Source organism: Sceloporus occidentalis, unplaced genomic scaffold, assembly GCF_023333645.1.
Source record: "Sceloporus occidentalis isolate IW3139 unplaced genomic scaffold, rSceOcc1.0.p SCAF_73, whole genome shotgun sequence".
NCBI lineage: Eukaryota > Metazoa > Chordata > Lepidosauria > Squamata > Phrynosomatidae > Sceloporus > Sceloporus occidentalis.
Genome location: NW_028317053.1, coordinates 704443 through 724014, shown reverse-complemented (window position 1 = coordinate 724014; position 19572 = coordinate 704443). Strand labels below are relative to the sequence as shown.

Genomic DNA, 19572 nt, shown 5'->3' with positions numbered 1-19572 from the left:
TGTCACCTACCAGCAACCCAGGTCCCAGCCATGCTCCGCCTGCACTTTTTAGAAGCCAGAAAGCTTCTGACCTTGAAAAAGTGCTGGCAGAGCACAGCTGGGACCCGATTTGGACCTGGGCTGATGATGGGTGGCAATTAGCTGGTGATTTTGCAAGGATAATCCCCACATTGATCCTGCATCCAGGCTCCAGCCCAAGAGGCTTGAAAGGATCATGCAATAAACTCCTTAGTTTGTTCATCTTGATCCTGTACTAGAGCTTGTGATCTAAACAGAACACTTGGAATTTTCCTTTTCTGTGTTTGAGATGGGTATTCTTTTGCCCTCCAGTTGCTTTGGACTTTTACTTCTTGATGCTACAGCCAACATAATCAGTGCTAAGGAATGCTGGCATTTGTAGCTCTAAACATCTGGAACACTAAAGATTACTACCCCAGATATAGTTGGGGATTCTTCTTAATTGATTTTTTCCCCAATGGAGGAAGCACTTTCTGGCAGAGGAAGGAAATCTCTGCATCCAATCCAATAGTTCAGATAGGTTGGATTTAAAGAAAAAACACAAACAGACTGAATATGTGGAGTCGAAAACCTCACAGAAAACTAAGACTGAATATGATTTATTGAAAGAAATGAAGACAACAGGGCTGGCTCATGAACAGGAGAGATGCCCAGTATGCAAAAGGATCTTGTAGCATCTTTGGGACTAACTGTGTGAAAGAAGTTGTAGTATAAGCTTTTGTAGACTTGGTCTGCTTCCTCAGATGAGGAGTGATGCTGTTACCTTGGGCAGCACTGTGTCTGAATCCAGAAATTCCCTGTCTCCCTCCTCCCCATCACTTTTGCAGAATGATATACAGTAGATGTTTGGCTCTGAGGTGTCTTTGGAGCTAGACTTTATGGGAAGAGTGGCTAGGCAAATCACGGGTGCCTTTCCTAGTAACTCCTTCCATAAAGATTTGTCCGCAGGACTCTCAGTACCAGGAACTTAGCGAAAAGATTGCTTTGTAGAGCCTGAATATCTAGTGGTGGTGTCACCATCACTATGGTGCAATGTGGGAGGTAATACTTCACTTCCCATCTTGGGCAATCAGAAAGTTTGGGCTGTTCCTGCAAGGCAAGGAATTGTTTTTATTGGAATGTTGGGGATTTTTTTTTCTTTTGCAGCATATCTGTCAACTATATATTGTATTAAAGGAAATGATTTCTGCTTACTGGTTCTTGCTTACTTCTAGTGATTTTTCTCTTGCCGTTGCTTAAATTAGACTGTATACAGACAGGCACATCTTGGCTTCCTGGTTTTCTCTACTATTCATCTATAATCCAGCTTTCCATCATTTTAGCAGCCCATTTGACAGGCACAGTGGCAAATCGAATGCTAATTCATTAGTCAGTTTTTCCCCTTTCCCATGTTTCAAGTAGACTATTAAAATATTTTAAAAGCACAGCATGAATATTTAGATATTCAAATATTTACTCTGCATCTTATTTATATTTCAATCCCCAACCTCAACACCCAAATTTCTTTAACAACAACGATTCCAGGAAGAAGGGTTTGGGGAACAGAGGTGTTAATGACATTATACAGGATTAGCCACGCAGTGCCATGCATGGCTGTTTTCTGCTGCAAATTGGGTAAGTTTCTCTTAGATCAGCCCTGAAGAGATGGCAGCATATATGTACAACACACTCGTTTTGGGATCAATTTCTGACACACAGCCAAGCTGAATCAGAAATCAAGTCATCCTTCCAATGGGAATTCCCCCCTGGTGTGCTTTTCCAATGAGTTCAGCATTCAAATTGTGCATGTCTTTATACAGATTGAATATTAGCTCTTGGTAGAAAAACAAACAATAAAAGCCATGTGTTACCAGTTCTTAAGAATGGCATCCTGTTCCATTTTTACTATCACATATTTGTTTTAGCCTTTCTCCAGTTGCCATCTGTTGAATCCTTTGTCAGAACAAAAGTTGCCATTGCTTATTTCAAGATCTAAGATTTATTGTGACATTTTGGAAGGCTGTAGCACCATGTTCATTTGTTTTGTTTTGTTTTGTTTTGTTGACAATTTTTGCACTAAGTGTGATACTAAAGGCTCATCCAGAAGAGGGCGGGGGGGAATCTCTGGACATATCAAGAGTTTCCATTCTTTGTGTTGTTTTATTTTCCTTGTGTATTCATTGGTTAGCATCCAAACTATATTTTGATATATCCTGGGTTTTCTTCTTTCTCCCTTCCTTATGTTCCTCCTCTTCCTTCTACTACTGCTAATGTGCCATTCATGCAACATTTCAGAAACTGATTTTGACCAATTTTTGCTGAGCCTTCTTTGCTATTATTCAGGATGTATAGTTGAATTGCTGAAGTGCTCGAGCAATATCACACTAAGTAAACACTAGGATAATATTATAATATTATCTGCTGCAGCCATCTTTAGTTTTAGGATACAGCCTAGTAAAGATGCATGTCATTTCAAAAAACACTGGGTAAGTGACCAGGGAAGTAGAAATGAAAAGTCCTTTGTAATGACAGGAGTCCCCAGGAAATACTCTTAAGAAAACATGGAGATCTCAAAAATAAAATAGCTTTTTACAGAAGAAAAATGGGACTTCCAGAGACTTATTTCTTATCTGGAGAGGCTCTTCGTTAATGTAAGCATGGAGTTCCATGCACATCTTGAAAGATGCCACCTTTAAGATCATAGGCTTACCATTAGTGGAAAAAAGAGAACCATGCCCACAGAATTTTCAGGGGGGAAGTTACAATTCTCCCATTAAAGATTATTTGGTGCCCTTTGAACTTTCCTGGGTCTGAAATAGCCTCTCCCCCCCCCCCAAACTAGACTTGACCCTCTGATTACTTCTGATTTGGAAACAAGTGGATATGTGAGACATGGGGGACTTGAAAATGGTACAAATGTGATTGTTGGACCTTCCATAGCTTCTCTCCCTTTATTAGGTATTTTGAGAAGTGGATTGCCTAGGACCCTGGGTCTTCTGAAGACATTCAGCAGTCTGAATTTCTCAGTGTACCCAACACCATAAACTCATATCCATGGGAGATATTCAGGATGTGCACCCCCCCCCCTCCATTGTCTTTTGCCCTTATCCTAAATATAGCTGGATACTCATGCCTAAGTATCTAATAAAATAGTTATGCATGCTAAATGTAAAATGTAAGGAAAAAAACACTGATTATTTGCAGCATACAGTGCCTATTCACAATATTCTTGTATAGTACAGGTTTTAAAAAAGGAAAATGTATCTTGTGGTGACACTTCTGCCTCCAAAATAGTCATATGAATTTGTCCCCAAAGAGTCACTGAAGGAAAAATTCTTCACTTGCACATTATTTAATTCCTACATATAATATGCTTTGACCATCTGAAAAGACTTTGTTTTTACAAAATTAAATCTGTTACTAAAGCTCATAAATGAATTGGTATTGATCTTCAAGGTTGGCATTGATTTAGAAATAATGCTATTTCAGGTTAAAATCCTCATATGAGGGGATGGTGCAAGATTCCTACCTTCGAATCTTACTTGGTACATAGCAGATTTTGTGTGTGGGTGGGCCTTCAAATCCCCTTTTGACTTAGGGTGACTCCATGAATTTCACAGGCTTTTCTTAGGCAAGAAATACTCAGAGGTGGTTTTGCCATTACCCTCCTCTGAAATATAGCCTACAGAATTGGACTCGCACCTTATTCTACTGCTTTTTGTGACCCCAAGAGAACAAACAACTCATGGGGATGTTCTGCCTACAGAACCATCTTTATTCCATGGAAGAGAGGATACTAGTGAGGGCATCTGCATCCTTTCGTGTGTTTAGGGCTACTTCTCCCTCTCCAAATGGATGGTCACAAGAGCCTGATATGTGCATTGGTATGTTCATAGAGCTCTGTTCTGGAGTAGCAATGTAGAAGTTGTTTGTGTTTACTAAAATGTTTATTATGGGGCCTGCGGCCCTTTCATACTACACAATTATAGTAGTATGATTCCACTTTAATTGCTATGGCTTGCATGCTATAGAAACCTGATGCTTGTAGTCTGTTGAGTCACTAGAGTGCTCTGGCTGAGAGCTCTAAGTGCCCCTGACTACACAAATCCCATGATTCCATAGAATGTGGCCATGACAATTAAAGTAGAATCATAGTGCTATATTGGCATAGTTGAAATGGCATGTGTAATGTCAACTGTATTGGTATTAACTGTTACAGTATTCTCTGTCTTTGGATGAGCAAATGGGTCTGGCAAATTTGCTGGGTGTAATGAATACTTACAGTCTCAACATGTTTGTTTGGTGGAAAGCAATTGTGAGAATTGAATGATTTTTAGACTTTTTTTTTGCTAAATATTTTAACCACTATCCAGTTATATATTTGGGGTAGATAATCAGTGATGCTAACTCTGTTCTGAACTGTTCAACTAAGATTGCCAGTTGATTAAGGGGCTCGAGAGATGGCCCTGAAGCGGTGCCCTGCAGCCATCCCTTTTTGCACCAGATCAGGGTCGTGTCAACCTCACACCATGGCCTCGATCCTGCCTTTCGAGGGCGCAAAAAGCAGCTCGTTTTTGTGCTCTCGAAAGGGCGCCATAGCTGCCATGGTGAGGCTATATGGTGCCCCTTTGGCACTGTGTCATTTGGACACAGTGCTGGAGGCATGCCATGATGCCGCGCTCTGTCTGAAGTGGCACATGGCAACAGGGCACTCTGGCAGGGCAGAGTCAGGCATGGGTCATCAGGACACTGTACCCCGACTCTGCCCCCAGGCCGGCCTTTCAGGTTGGTCTGTAAAGGTCCTCAAAGAAGCAAAAAAGTAGCTTATCAAATGCCTTTATTGGCAGATTAATGCATAGAAATTAATTGGTAAATCTTTTGGTACCCATTGATACATCGTATCAACTGCAATAGCTGTTCTAAAGGCCACAAATACAGGTGATAGCTAAACATAGGTAATCCTATTTTCTATGCATGTTGTTGTATGCAGAACAAACAATTTCTAAAACGGAAATTGTTTCTATACCTTGAGTCAGTGTATGTTTACCAGAGATAAGTCTCAGATGACTGGGGCTTAATTTCTAATAAGTGTGCAGAGTTAGCTGCTTTTAAGCTCTTTCTTTTTAGTGCACACCTAAACTGTACATACAGTTAGGCTGTGCATGGCATAACGTTGAATGGATAATTTGTTATATAAAACAAATCATCTATTTTTCCCTTGTCAAATTTAGGAATAGCAAGTACTGTATTTTCTGGCGTATAAGACTACTTTTTAACCCAGGAAAATCTTCTAAAAAGTCAGGGGTCGTCTTATACGCCGAGTGTTGTCTTATAGGGCAGGTGCTGAAACCTCCTAGCTGGACTGGAACTGGAAAAGTTGGGGATCGTCTTATACGCCCAGTCGTCTTATACGCCGGAAAATACGGTACATTTCTATACTACTTATTAGTGCATTTAAGCACTCCCTAAGCAATTTACAAAGTGTAAGCTAATTGCTCCCAACAAGCTGCATACTCATTTTAGCAACATCCTCGGAAGAATGCCAGACTGAGTTGAGCATGAGCCCTCGGTTGCTATTGTGAGTGGTTGGCTGCAGTACAGGCATTTAACCACTGTGTCACCAGTGCTCCTAATATTAGAACTTGTGTTGAAGTTACTGCCTTTCAAGATCTAAATCCAATTGTTAGTCCCAGCTAGAATAGATCTATTGAATCAGTTGCTGAGTGGAAGGTCAACACTTGTATAAATCCAATTGCTTCCATGGATTTTCTCTATTTAAGACTAGCAATTGGGACTCAAGTATTAAACAGTGATTGTTAAAAACATCTGTAAGAGAGAAAAATGCTTTGTTCAAATAAAATAGGCTTAAAAATAATATGACATTTAAGGCGTTTGCTCATTATTTCTTTTTTTAATATCTAGGTACAGCAGTAACACACACTAATTACTTTCTAGTAAAGTTCAGCCCAAAAAATTATGTTCAAAAAGAAATATGAACACTTTATACAAAAGCAAGCCCTCTTATACATAAAGAGTTTGATCTGGACTTCACCTTCCAGGAATAGGTGGGCTGCTGTTTACAGATGTTTCTCCTCTCTTACACAGGCATAGGCAATGTGGGCAGCAGAGTCTATGATGAGGAAACCTGAGCATGTGCATTTCATCATCTGGAGGATCACACTATGCCTTGATCTAAAAGCATTCTTGTAGAGGAGGAGGTGCTAATTTTTGTCAGTTCTCAGCTGCACTTGCCCTTCACATTCTGAAAGGTCATTTCAGACCAGTTTATAAAACAGTGGGAGGGGATCTAATTGGGTCTGGTGATGTCACCTTCCGAACCTTCCACCAGCAGGAGCATCCCTTGAGCAGAGCAGAACTTTACTCAGAAGATGCTCTCTCTAACAGGAACAAAGTCTGGGCCTAGTTTGGTTTGTTGGCTGTTTCTTCAAGTGTATCCCTTTGCTAATCAAGCATTCCTTCTTTTCTAAACTGCCTCTTTTTTCTTTTTAAAAATTATAATGATGCAACTGCCACTGCAAAGTGTTATGTTTGCAGTTTTACATTGTGGTTTAAATGCAGTATTTTGTTACTGAGTAGGACCCTAGTTCTCAGTTTGTGCACCAGTTGTAACTGTGGACTTGCACAGTTCATACAGAGGTGACATATATGGAACCTGTTGGCTAGAGTTTTCCATTGGCACATCAGAGAGGCTTCTTGGAGCTGATCATGCAGCTCCATGTACACAGCCAGAGAGGAGGGGGGCATAATCCCAATGCCCAAGGGATTCTGGGAGCTGTAATTTAAAAGTTCTGATTCTGTCCCCTTTCAACTTCCTTTGTAGGACATATAGTGTTTCCCAAGATGAATAGGACTTTAAAATGCATCACATTTTAAAATCCAAATCCATACTTTTAAATTATTAGAGGCTGTGCTTGTACCATACTGTACCCTTCCTGCATAATGTCAGGAGGAGATATTTTACCACTGGCACTGGATCTGGGTTAGTGACAACTGTACCACTAATAATAGAATATGATTTCCTCTGTTGTTATCCGGAAAGGATGTAAAACATTATTCTGTTTGTTCAGTCCTGTTGACAAAATTGTATAGAGTAAACAATACCATATATAGCATCACTATATAGTATTGCTTACTCCAATATTAATTAGAATGTATTAATTAGTGTAATTAATGTATTAATTAGAAACAACAGCAATAATACCAACAACAATAACATAATGCAATCTGATAATAAACATGTTCTGTTCAATTTAATTTTATCATATTTTTTTTACATACAAGTCCTTCGTATGCTTACATAAGCCCAGTCCAGCACTGATTTAAAGGAGACTGACTCTTAACAAAGTAAATTTATGTAGAATTGCAACTGTGCAGCCCAATCCAGTGCTGAACCACTTACACTTAAATCCGCCAAAGGGCTTCCTAGAATAGGCTTCCTTTTGCATGTTCAGGGTTTCACCATTCTTCTCAGTGTTCTCTTTTCAACACTCCCTGTAGTCCTAGACAGATGGTGAGAGAGATGGGCTCATATGTTGAGAATACTCTAGCAGTGTTTTTCTTATCAAGGTTGGATTAATCTTCCTGGTACTCTCCAAATTTGAGATCTTTATATTAACAGTGTAGCATATTAGCCCACTGGGGAGGGAGGAAAACAGGTACCTCTAGATGCACTCATTAGCAGAACTTGGAGAAAGGATTTTTTTTTTGCACCACAACTCCCAGAATCCCAGCACTGTCACACTCATTGATCAAAGTGGCAGGTGTATCCAGGCAGTTTTAGTCCCCCCAAAATTTAATAATTTTCTCAAGCTATGCACGCTAGTAATACACAGTACCACTGCATCACCATCCTCCTCTACTACTTTGTGCCATCCCCAAGTTCAGTGTTCCCATGTCAAAAGATGCGCAGCACTAGCCCAGAAAGCAGGGTCAGTCAAAAGGATTTTGTTGCCTGGGGCAGAGGAGCAACACCTAAATCAAGGTACGAAGTCACTAAAAGTAACCATGTTGTTTCAGGACATGAACTGGAAAATCCCCCCCCCCCAAAAAAAAAAAAAAAAAAAAACCTCTCGCAGGCAATAGAAACACAAAAATGGCACAGTAACTAACTATTTTCGACCCTTTAAGACATGCAAAATCTGCTGCTTGAGTTGGACATATTACCCTACCTCATAGTAGAACTGGTCTCATGGCAAGTAACATGTCATGAATCAAATAATAAGACTGAAACATCCATTCAGTACTTGGTTACTAGATCCCAACCATGAAGAATGGGGATTAAATAGCTACCCTTATACACCAGTACCAAGCAATCTGGACTCAGTTTTAAATAGTGATAGCTGTTTTAGTCTCCTCCTCCCCTCTCTTCATGGTTCTTTGCTTCTGTCTGCATTTCTTCACCTGGAGCTCATTTTAACCTTTAAAAAAATCACAGATTTTCAGAAGGAATCTTGCAACAGCCAATGTGGATTATTTTACAAACACACACACACAAACTTTTCCCATTCAGTTCAGTGTGTAATGAGTTTGAACAAAAGCTTGTCTAAGTCTTCCTTGCAGGACAACACCCCTTATTTGAACATGAATTACACCAGGTTACTTCCTATGCTAAACATTTTCCTCCAGATAACAAACCTAACTTTGCAAGATGTACAGCACAGAAGAGTGCAGGAATGTGGTGGGATGAAGAGGTCAGAAGTGAGGCACCGTCAGAAGATCTTTGTGGCAGACAGTAACTCAGCTGTGTGCCTACAAGTTTCCAACCTCCATGCACACCAGATAGGCTATTGCAGGATAATCCATGACAACATTGATAAAGAAACCTGTTGTATAAAACATGGCCCTATCTGCTATAGCCACCCTTTATGCCTTTCATTCTTGTTGCCTGATGACTCACCTCTTTGGTAGCTGAGAATGGGAGGCACCTACCAGAGGCGGGTGCTTAAACATACTCATCCGTCATCCTGGATTTACATTTCTTTCTTATAAGGGGATCAGGCAAGCAGCTGCAAAGGAGGACTGGGCTCCTCAGTTTTAATTAGTTGTGGAGGAAAAAACATAATTTTTGCAGGTGCAGCTCTTTGGGCAGTTGCTAAAATCCTCCCCACTCCCGTGTACAAATATTAATAGTCCAGGAGCCCTGACCTCTGTAGTAGCCAATTCCTTTGTGGCATACTTGTTACTCTTGTAGGTCCCATGAGATTTTTTTTGTTTTGTTTTGGCTAATTGCTTTTACTTTCAGAGTAAAAACAGGTTTTTCTCTGATGTTGTTCTACCATTAAGTAGTAATTTCTATCTCATGCCATTCATGGATTTACAATTATTTGTAGGAAATTTTCTTAAAGCAAATTGAATACTGTGTTGCTGCTGCTGGCCTTTGGCGAGTTCCCTATTTCCTCCAGCTATAGTGATGTGCCTTTAAAATACACCCCAGGAGTCCTGAAAAATATCCTGAGAGTTGTCTCAGGCAGCGGCAGCAATTGGTACCTGCTGCTGCAACCTGCCTCACTTCCTGTGGACTGGCTTGCTTGGTGGTGGCTGTGTGCCTTCAAGCCATTTCCAGCTTATGGCAACCCTAAGGTGGACCTATCATGAGGTTTTCTTGATGAGTTTTTTTCAGAGAGTGTTTGCAATTCCCATCCTCTGAGGCTGAGAATGTGTGACTTGCCCAAGTTCACCCAGTGGGTTTCCATGGCCAAGCCGTGATTCAAACCTTAGCCTCCAGAGTCATAGTCCAATGCGCAAACTGCTACACCATGCTGACTCTTGGCTTGCTTTGGTATAATGTATAAAATGGGTAATGGTAACAACAAACAACATAAAATTTTAGGGCTCCCTCTCCTTGCCACCTCAGGATCTTTTGAATCACATACACTTTAATACTTTTAATGTGTAATTATTTTAACTTGTAAAAATGGTTTAATTGCTTTTTTAAACTTTGTACCTACATTTTAATGCCTTTGTGTTGTTTTCAGTTTGTACAGTTTTAAAGTTGTTGTTAGCTGCCTTGAGTCCCTATATCAAGAGAATAAATAATATTGATTTATTGAGGCAAATATAGCATACTCTGATAACTCATAACCTGGGAAAGTTATTTTTTGGCCTGCAAGTTGCAGAATACTTGCAGCTAGCATGACCCATTAATAGTAATGGTTCTGTATAGGTGGCATCTTTTCAGGCACTCAAGCAGATTTTTTATATCACTTCTATCTAGTTATTTTTTTTAACTTTTGCCATAAATGCCAGGGTCCTGAGAGGGTAGCAATAATCAATATTTAATAGGAGAATTTTATTAGCTTAATTAAAGCTGCTGAAAGGGCCTGGATGACTAAAAAAAAAAAGGATCAAGCCTATACACCCTGGTTCCAAGAAACTGTCAGGGTTTGAGGCATGGATGGCTTGGATTCCGAGGTGGACTACTATGGCCAAGACCATGGATAGTGAATTTAAGAAAGTCCAATGGGCCAGAGGCAAGGTTTGAAAACAGACTGAATTCCAGGTGTCCAGTGGGCCAGAGACAAGAGATAGAATCAGGACACAGACCAAGATCTAAACACAGCAAGGCTATCAAGGCAAAATGCAATCACAGCAGCTATAGACAGCACAGAAGACTTTGGTGATGTGGCAAGGGTGGAGAGGCCAATGCAGCCCTTAAATGGCTGTACCTTCAGCTGTTCTGCATCAGTAGTGTCAGCTGTGCCTGTTGGCCCTCTCATTGTATCAGGCCTGCAGCCTTTTACTGGTTGAGGAAGAAGGATAGGAAGTGGGGATGTTGCTTATGTAATATGAGTTTTATGTGGTTTTAGTTTTAAATTAATGTCATAAAAGCAAAACTTTAATTGGATTTCTGGTTTAATGGTTTTTAAAAAACCTTTGCAATCAGTATTGTTTTAGCTATTTTGATATAGTGGACCCTTTGCATCAGTTCTCCCCAGGGATGCACACCCAATTATCCAGTGACAGTGAAGTGTGTGGGGCTTTATCAGCTTGACCATGTGCAGGCACCACCATTGAATAATGCAGGGTGTGATGATCTGTGGGCACTCAAATGCGCTAATCACCAGCCCTCTGATACAAAGGGTTCACGCTGTTCTGTGTGCCATTTTGAGTCTCATTTTAGGGCAAAGGCAGGGTAACAATCAAATAATTGGAAATTAAAATGAATTGCCTCATCTTAAAGTCTTCAAGAAGAGCAATTCACTTTTTAATGTTTAAGATTTTTTAAAATTTCCATTTCTGATTTTATTTTTGAATGTGTGCTTATGTGTGTGTTCATTTTTGGCCATTCATGCAGCCATGGGGACTCTAGAGGATCCCAGGGACAGAAAATCATACCACCTTAGCAGCCACTTCTCCATCAAACAGCATTAGCACTTTCCAACAAACTGCCTTCTGGAATGTTGCCACAGAGAACAAGGCTAAACATCAGACAGTGCCTCTTCAGACTTCTTTTGTGCATAGTTAATTTTCCTATTTTGTTTTGAACATAAAGAACTGCTAGATAACCCACAATTTCCTGAGGAAGCCCTCTTTATTTTCAGTAAAGAACTTCCTTTGGCGGGGCTAATATCAGGGTATTAACATAAAAATCATTAGCTGAAAGAGGAAAGCAAACGTTAACTGTCTGTAGTTGGCTACAGCATTGCCTTTGCTTTCCCCTTCAAAGTGTTTAATTTGCTTTTAAGGCTTTCTACTTTATAAATGCACTGAAACCTAATACTTGCTTTGTTCAAGCCTCCAGCATCTGCTTGATTGAACTTCTGAAAATCCCTAACAATAAATAGATTTAGCACAACATGCATTTTCATAGACAAACACATGTTAACTAACACATCTAGTGATGTGGACTATAGCCCAAGAGAGTTTATGACACAATAAAATGAGTTAGGATCTTTTTCTGCTGACAATTTTCTGAAATATTAGCATGCAGGCATACCTCATTTAATAAAACCTCTGACAAAGAAGCTCCTTTTTACAAAACCTTTTTTTCAGGAGCCTAACTCAGCCTCCTCTTTTACTTGTCCTCTATCTAGCTGGGGGTTTTTTGTTTGTTTGTTCGCTTGCTTTGCAGTATTGGCATTGGGAGAATGAAGAAGGGGGCCTGGGGAAAAACAGATTTTAGGTGTTGGGTTGCAATAAAGCTTGACCTGGGGGATAATGAGATTCTACTCTAGATGATCCTGTTGTAGCTGTGTGCGCTTACATACAACAGGCAAGGTAAACAGCAGCTGCCTCCAGAATCATTTACTGAGCATCTGAAGAGCAACACAGAAGGAAAAGGGGAAAGCAGATGTGCCTGTCTCACCAGGTACTCTGGCATATTGAAAAAGCATAGAGCTATAAGTTTTGCCACCAAAATGGAATCATAAGAAAAATGGAGGCTGTCAAAAGGGGGGGAAATCACCCCGATTTTTGAAGAAGCTCAAGTAGTCTCTTGAAGAGCCAAAACATTTTCATTTGCTTATTCAAAGGCTGCCTGGCCTAGTTGTTTCATTTCACATGTGCATAATGTAAGGTTTGAATAAAAAGTTTGCTGAAACATGTTGAACTGCTCTTTTGTCTCTGTGTGTGGGGGATATAGGAACCTTACCCCTGTTATTTCTACCTCTCCTACTAAGGTTTCTGTTAGAGGTAAAGCCTGGAAACACATCTACTTCATTAAGAGGTAGTAGTATACCTCTACCTTGTCTAGTGTATACTTGAGGTACCACTGCACTTGCTACCCTCAGATGCTGGAATGCCAAAAGTGATTAGTATTCTGAAGTGTATGTACAGTATGATTTTTAGTAGCACAACTCTGTTTTCCAAAGGACTGTTTTAATTTCTTGCAGGAAACTCTCTCTCACTCTCACTCTCAGTCACTCACTCACTCTCTCTCCAATATGCTAAAAGCAAGAAGTACTGGATCAGTGTATTTCTAGCCTGTGTCAGTCATGCATAAGTTCATTCCTTCCCATTTCTGCATTAATGTGCGGTTTTCAGTAGACAACATCTGCCTGCTATCTGTACATAATTTTTTTGCTGTGGCATTAACCGCAGCAGAAAATAAGATGACACAGCTTTCCAGAGCCTGCCCAAGCCCTGCTCAAGATTGTGTAACCAGCTACTCTCTGGCTGCCATAGGATCTCCATAGCAAACTACTCAAGAGCAGTAGAGGAGTTGCACCCAGTGCATGTGAGGTCCATTCTTCATTTCCCTTTGTGTTCCACCACTTGAGGTGGCTGCTTCAGCTGTTCTGACTGGGAGGTGGGGAATAATATTGGAGTGATAAGGAGAGTGCAGCCATTCTAAAGCATGGGGGAAGTGGGTTGGACATCCTGTAGTATTTTGGTTTTTTTCTAGGACAGAGGACATCTATGGAAATACCTTCCAACTAACATGTCTGTTTCATTCTTCAGTAACAAATCTAGCAGCCAGTTCCTGAGACCTGACTTCTCCTTTGCCTGTTAATCTAGCCATCCAGCAGACCAAAAAAAATTACCAAGAATAATGAGCCATCTGTGTCAGACAGTTATTTTGTTCTTGCTTAACGCCCTTTGCAAGTCCTCATGCTTCTACGGTTTTCTCTAAAGTCAATATACTGTACGTATTAACATTATCCTACAATACTGAGCTAATCCATGTGAGGTAGAGGCAGCATCAGACCAATCCAGTTGTGTGTGTAAAATTAATCATGTCCTGTTTTTGCAGTTATATTTAGGTACATCTTTATCTTTAGAATAAGTGCAGTTTAGTTTAAAATATTCTTCAATTAATTTTTTTTAGTTAGCATAATTAGTTCACTTAGTTTTAGTTTAAAGTGTATTGATGCTTCACCTAGTCCAGAATCCCACAACAAGACATGAGACTGGAGATGGGTGCAGGGTGACCAGATGTCAAAACCGCAAAGGCACTGTAAAATGTAGGACATTCAAGAAAAATATAGAACATTAGAAAATAAAAGCTAAAACCACTAATATAAATATAAATTCATGCTGCTTAGTCATGCTTAAAATGGCAGACATTTTGGAAATCCTGCTGACCTGGACAGAAGGCTGAAATGTAGGGTGTGTCCTGGAAAAGGAGGACATCTGGTCACTTTGGACAGGGACTATGTTACAACAGCTTCACTGGCCATTTCAATATCTTCTGCTTCCAATTATAGTATGTCAATTTGATTTCTATATTGGCCATCATGTTATGCCCATGTAAACAGTTACTTCTTGGATTGGTTGAAGAATGTGTTTGTGATGAACAAACTGTTGGACTTGCAAAATTCAGTTAGTCGCTCTCCTGCTTCATTTCTTGATCCTAGATCAAATTTTCCTACAATCTTTGGTTCTGTTGTGTTTCCTCCTTTTGCATTCCAATCACCTATGATTAACAACAAGTCTTGTTTCGTTGTATAATCAATTTCCCCTTGGATCTCAGCACAACATTTTTAAATTCGTCTTCTTGTTCCTCTGTAATAGGAGCTTAAACGTGGTTTATGGTCAGATTGATGGATTTTCCCTTGGTTTACAGTTATATTGATGGGTTTTCACATTGTTCAGTGAGGCTTTGCATTATATCCCTTGTTTTTGCTACATCTCTCTTCACTATTAATGTCATCCCATTTCTACTTGGATTTTTGTTTCCTGAGTAAAACACTGTCTATCTGACTCAAAATGTCCCATTCCTGTCTCTTACCTCCCCCCCCCCCCCAAAGTATTGCAATGTTTATATGATCCATTCCTTGTTTTACTATGTCTAGCTTCCCATGCTACTTACATTTCATGTGCCCATATCTGTTGTACAGCTTTGGACTTTTCTTTTGTCACATAATTCCAAGGAAACAAATGTCTTATGAACAATACTAAAAATCCACTTTAAGCCCCAAATAGTCTTGTCTCATATTTCATGTAATCTTCATAGTAATGTTGTTTTGTGCCTTCAAGTCATTTCTGACTTATAATGACCTCCAAGGTGACACTAGGATGGGATTTTCTTGGAAAGAATTGTTCAGAGCGGGTTTGCCTTTGCCTTCCTCTGAGGCTGACAGAGTGCGACTTGCCCTATGTAACCCAGTAGGTTTCCATGGCTGAGCAGGGATCCACACTCTCTTCTTAAGAACCACAGTCCCATATTCCAACCACGACACCACATTGGCTCTTACCTTCCTAGTAATACAACAAGACATCTTTCCAATAACCAGGTGGGGTGCAAGGAGAACTCCATCTTGGGTGCTAACTACAACACACATTATACACCCTGAATATGTGAATTATGTGAGATTATGAATTGGGAGATGCATCATAAAAGTGTGCTTAGGCAAACCTACAATGTGCCTTCTCTTCAGCCCTTCTCCTTAAAGCTGTTCCAAATCTCCTGCCATGTTTGTAGGGAAGGAATTACTTTTGATAACCTCTCACTTGAATTTGGGAAAAAAGAAGGAAAAAGAAGAAACCTTGAATATCATATTCCAAAAATGTAATATAAAAAACTTTATATTAACTCGGACAGTCTGTCATTACATAAAAATATTGCTTTTAAATTTACCGATGTTTAAATTGGTTGATGAAATATGGGAAGAGGGGCTAAAGTATGGAAGCACTACAATTTGCAAATGAATCCAATATAATTTTTGTATTAATAATTTTAGAGACAACCCATAGCCCCTAAATATACTACTTCTGATGTCAAATGCTGATTTTTAAAAAAATCAACATTAACTGGGGTTAGAGGTGCAGAACCCCTGCAAAAGCAGAAAATCCATAATAACTCTAGGCCCACCCGAAACCATATTTAACACACACAAAAAAGTGTGATCTTTAGATTCAACTCACCATGATGCCTTGGAGGAGTTAGGGTTTCATCATGAGGCAGTAGTGGGTGGCTGGCAGGACTTACTGCCGCCTCCGCAGCTGCCCTACATCATTTTTAATAGGGACGTACAAGCCTTGTTTGCAGTTTCTCAGTCTCACAAAGTTTCCAGTCCCTATTAAAAAGGGAATAGGGCAGCAGCAGAGGTGGCAGGAAATAATCCATGAATAATCAAATCTGAAAAAGTCAAAACCACAAATGTGGAGAGCTGACTGTATTATATATGGAATTGCTTGTTTTCCCCTGGTGAAAAGGGAAAGGAGTGTGTGAAGTGCCACTTTGGCGGGTTACAGACTGCCGAAAAGCGGCGGCCTGCACCCGCAGCTTTCCCCGCCAGATCGGGGCCTCAGCGGCCAGAGCAGCAGCCGCTGAGGCCCCAATCCGCCGCTTTATGGGCCGTGAAGAAGCGGCAAAAGGCCCCTTCCCTGCAGCCTGGAAAGGGGTGTCCTTGGGGCTTCAAGCCCCAAGGACACCCCGTGGCGGTGGGGAGGAGGAGAAAGGGGCCGCTTGGCCCCTTTCTCCTCTGCGTCACTGGGTGCAGCCATCTAAAGGTTGCGCCCAGCGATGCAAGACCAGGAAGGAGCTCCGTTTCGGAGCTCCTTCCTCTGCCAACGAAAGGGCGCACCAAGCACCCTCGCGCGGTGCAACGGTGGCGCGTTCATGACGCCATCATGGCGGGCCCCATGTAGATGGGGCGCCACCATCTTGTATGTCCTCAGGACGTATTAGGCTTGGGGGCGTCAAGAAGTGATGCCCCTTTTTAAACCTAGGACATCCTGAGGACGTCCCTTATGCCTGTCTGTAACGTGCCTTAGCTATTCAAGTACCAACTCCTGAGCTCATCATTCTTTAATTCTAGTCTATTTTATGCCAGATGTTGGGTGGAAAACCCCAGTATTCTGGGAAAGACTCAATTATATCCTGTAATCTCATCACTGAGGTTTGTGTAATCCTGAGTGGGGAATATACAAAGTTCATATCTCTTGAATTTCCAAAGAAACCACTCCCCTATCACCACACTTGAGAAATAGTTTTCCTGTGTTCACTTCATGCAAGCTTCTGACTTTTGTAGATTAAATTGTGCAGTTGCACTGAAATTAAAAGTTTACTTACGGTTTTCTGAGTCACTCCTAACAAGAAAAACAGATCTAATTGGCTTCATACTAAGTAACTTATATCAAATGGAACATCTGTTTCCAGGAAGAAAAATATGTCAGGCTACAAAAAGCCAGAAGAGTACAACAGATTTTTAAAGTGAAGCTTTTGGTTGCATTTTAGGAACCTCCTTGCCTGTGCAGAACTGGCTTTTGAAAACATTAAATGAAATGAACCCTGATCTATGATAATAAGAAAATCTAGCAAAATTCAGATTAATTGTTCATTTAATAATATTGTAATTTTATGTATTTATTAAATATCTGTAAAGCCTTCCTCTTCATAAAAAATATTTTAGATAGGCCACATCCAGTTCACAAAGTGAGCATTCATATCTCCTGTCAAAATTCTTGTAGTACAGGAATAGTTACTATGGACAATAGCAGCTGGTGGTTTCCAAGTCAATGAGATTATCAACCTGTTTTGGGTTTTAGTATGAATTTTAGAAAGAGCTATCCAATGTGCTCAACATCTTGGATAGGTCCTTTAAAGCTCAAACTATAACCCAAAGCAGTTTCACCAACCCATTGACAGAGGAACCAGCAATGGTCTCTGAGCATGGATGGAAGGCTAGAGAATCTGCTTTCCTTCTTCCCCCAGGCAACATCACTTTCAGAGCACCTGCTTCATATAAAATTTATACTCTCTTACATGCTATATGTCGTATGTTTAAATGGAATCCCAATAAATGTAGGAAAAGAGCAATGTGCCTAAGGGACCTAACGGGTTTTAAAGTGTAGAGTGGAATGTGCACACAGTTGGATACATCTGTAAATGCATGTGCTCCTCTAAATGTTATACATTTAACACCAAGGCCTAAACATGGATGATAAGAGCTGAATGCACAAAGTTCTTAAGAAAAACCTGGCACATAATGTTCACAACAAGGCTTGTTTGTCCATATAGTATTCTCCTCCCTTCTAATGATTAGTTTGAGTGACAGTAGTCCCCCCCATTTATTCTAAAATGTTGCATAAAATACCTTATTGGGAAAACTTTAAGTATGCATAATGCAATTCTTATTTGATGAACTCCATCTTCACGCTCTGTCCCTCTGACAAGAAGGTTCCTTACTCTCTGCAAACTCCTCAGAAATATTCTTTTCAACTTACTTGCCAAAAATCTAATTAATATGGAGCATTAACTGATGAGCATCAAAAATACACAACTAAGTACTGTACAAGGTGTTTTAAAAAAACAATAATCAAAGAAAGAGTTAAATAAAAACCAGCTCTCTCCCCTTGAAAGAACCTAATATTTTCATTTTGGCCTTATATCAATCCCAACTGCAATCTGGAGTGGAGAAGAATGCTCTCATTCATTGAATCACTCCCATTTATTAGCCTCTTAAAAGTTTTCCATGATTTAAAGTTTCAGTACTTTTCTTTGAAAACAAAACACATTCACTGTTTTTCCTTTTCAATTAATTTTATGTATATTACTATTAAGTTTGAAATGCCAGTGATTCTATGCTGTTACGCCAATGTTTCCACTCTCAAATTCCATCTCTAGAAGTGGGTAGTCTGCTTTCACAGCTAAAGTACACTCTCAGACAGGAGATGATTTGAGAACAAAATTTACTTACAAGCAAAGACACCCCCCTTGGTAGATTCTGAGGTTGGTTCCAGATACCACAGCAACAGAGTATTCAATTTGTGATGTAAAAGCATAGGGTCTCATTAAGAGCAGCCAAAACACACATACAAGGTACACATAGAGGTCTATGTTGCTCACTGTAAACATTTTCAAAACTACCCTTTCATCCTAGCAGTATGTACTATAGAAATGTATACTTTGTGGGTAAAATTAACTTCATCTCAAAGGTATCACCCATTGGTCAAAGTAAACATGTAGGCCTGCATGGCAGATCGGAGTTTATACAATGGTTTGACTTTTCCATCCAAGATTGCCCAGTGCTGATTGATTTATCCTCCATTCTCTTTCCAGCTGTTCCACCATTGTTGTACTTTCCTTTAAGCAACTGTTCATAGCCATTCAACAGATTTATAGAAATGGAAACTGAAGGCTATTGCACTCAAAAGTTTTGCCACAGTGGCCTTCCTGAAGCTTGGTTTAACTTCTTTACACTGTAGAGCAAAGAGAAGTCTGCCAAACTCCTGGAGGATCTTCTGGATTAGGTTTTTGGCCCTACTAGCTACACCATTAAATTCTGATCACGTTATCTGCGGAGGTGCACGATTGTTGCCAAAAGATGAAATGCAAAGCCCACACTTCTGACTTTCAGACTGTGTGATGGGTTTTGTTCTGTTCTACATCAGCCATACTGGTCATCTATTAGACATAAGCAGACTCTTTTGAATATGTAGCACGGCAGATTGTGATTTAAGTAGGACACAATATGGATTTCAGATAGGACTTCCTTTAATTAGTTAAGTAAGAAAAGAAAGAAAATAGAACACAGGGAGAAAGAAGATGTGTGTATTTGTGTATGCATGCATGTACATAGATTTTTGAAAAACAGCCATACATATCTGCACAACATGGTATTCTACTGTGACAGAAGTAACTAATGTCTTTTAGTTCTTCTTGACAAAACA

General features: G+C 40.0%; 1 protein-coding gene across 1 annotated transcript in view; it reads right to left on the bottom strand.

The window, feature by feature from the left end:
- Positions 1 to 7427: 7427 nt before the first annotated feature.
- Positions 7428 to 19572, bottom strand: part of LOC149286008 (beta-1,3-galactosyl-O-glycosyl-glycoprotein beta-1,6-N-acetylglucosaminyltransferase-like) — a 45531-nt gene continuing 33386 nt past the window's right edge. Inside the window, exon 3 of the mRNA XM_089494588.1 lies at positions 7428 to 7517. Coding sequence (XP_089350714.1) covers positions 7466 to 7517 — 52 coding nt within the window. The 3' untranslated portion in view covers positions 7428 to 7465. The remainder of the gene's footprint in view (positions 7518 to 19572) is intronic.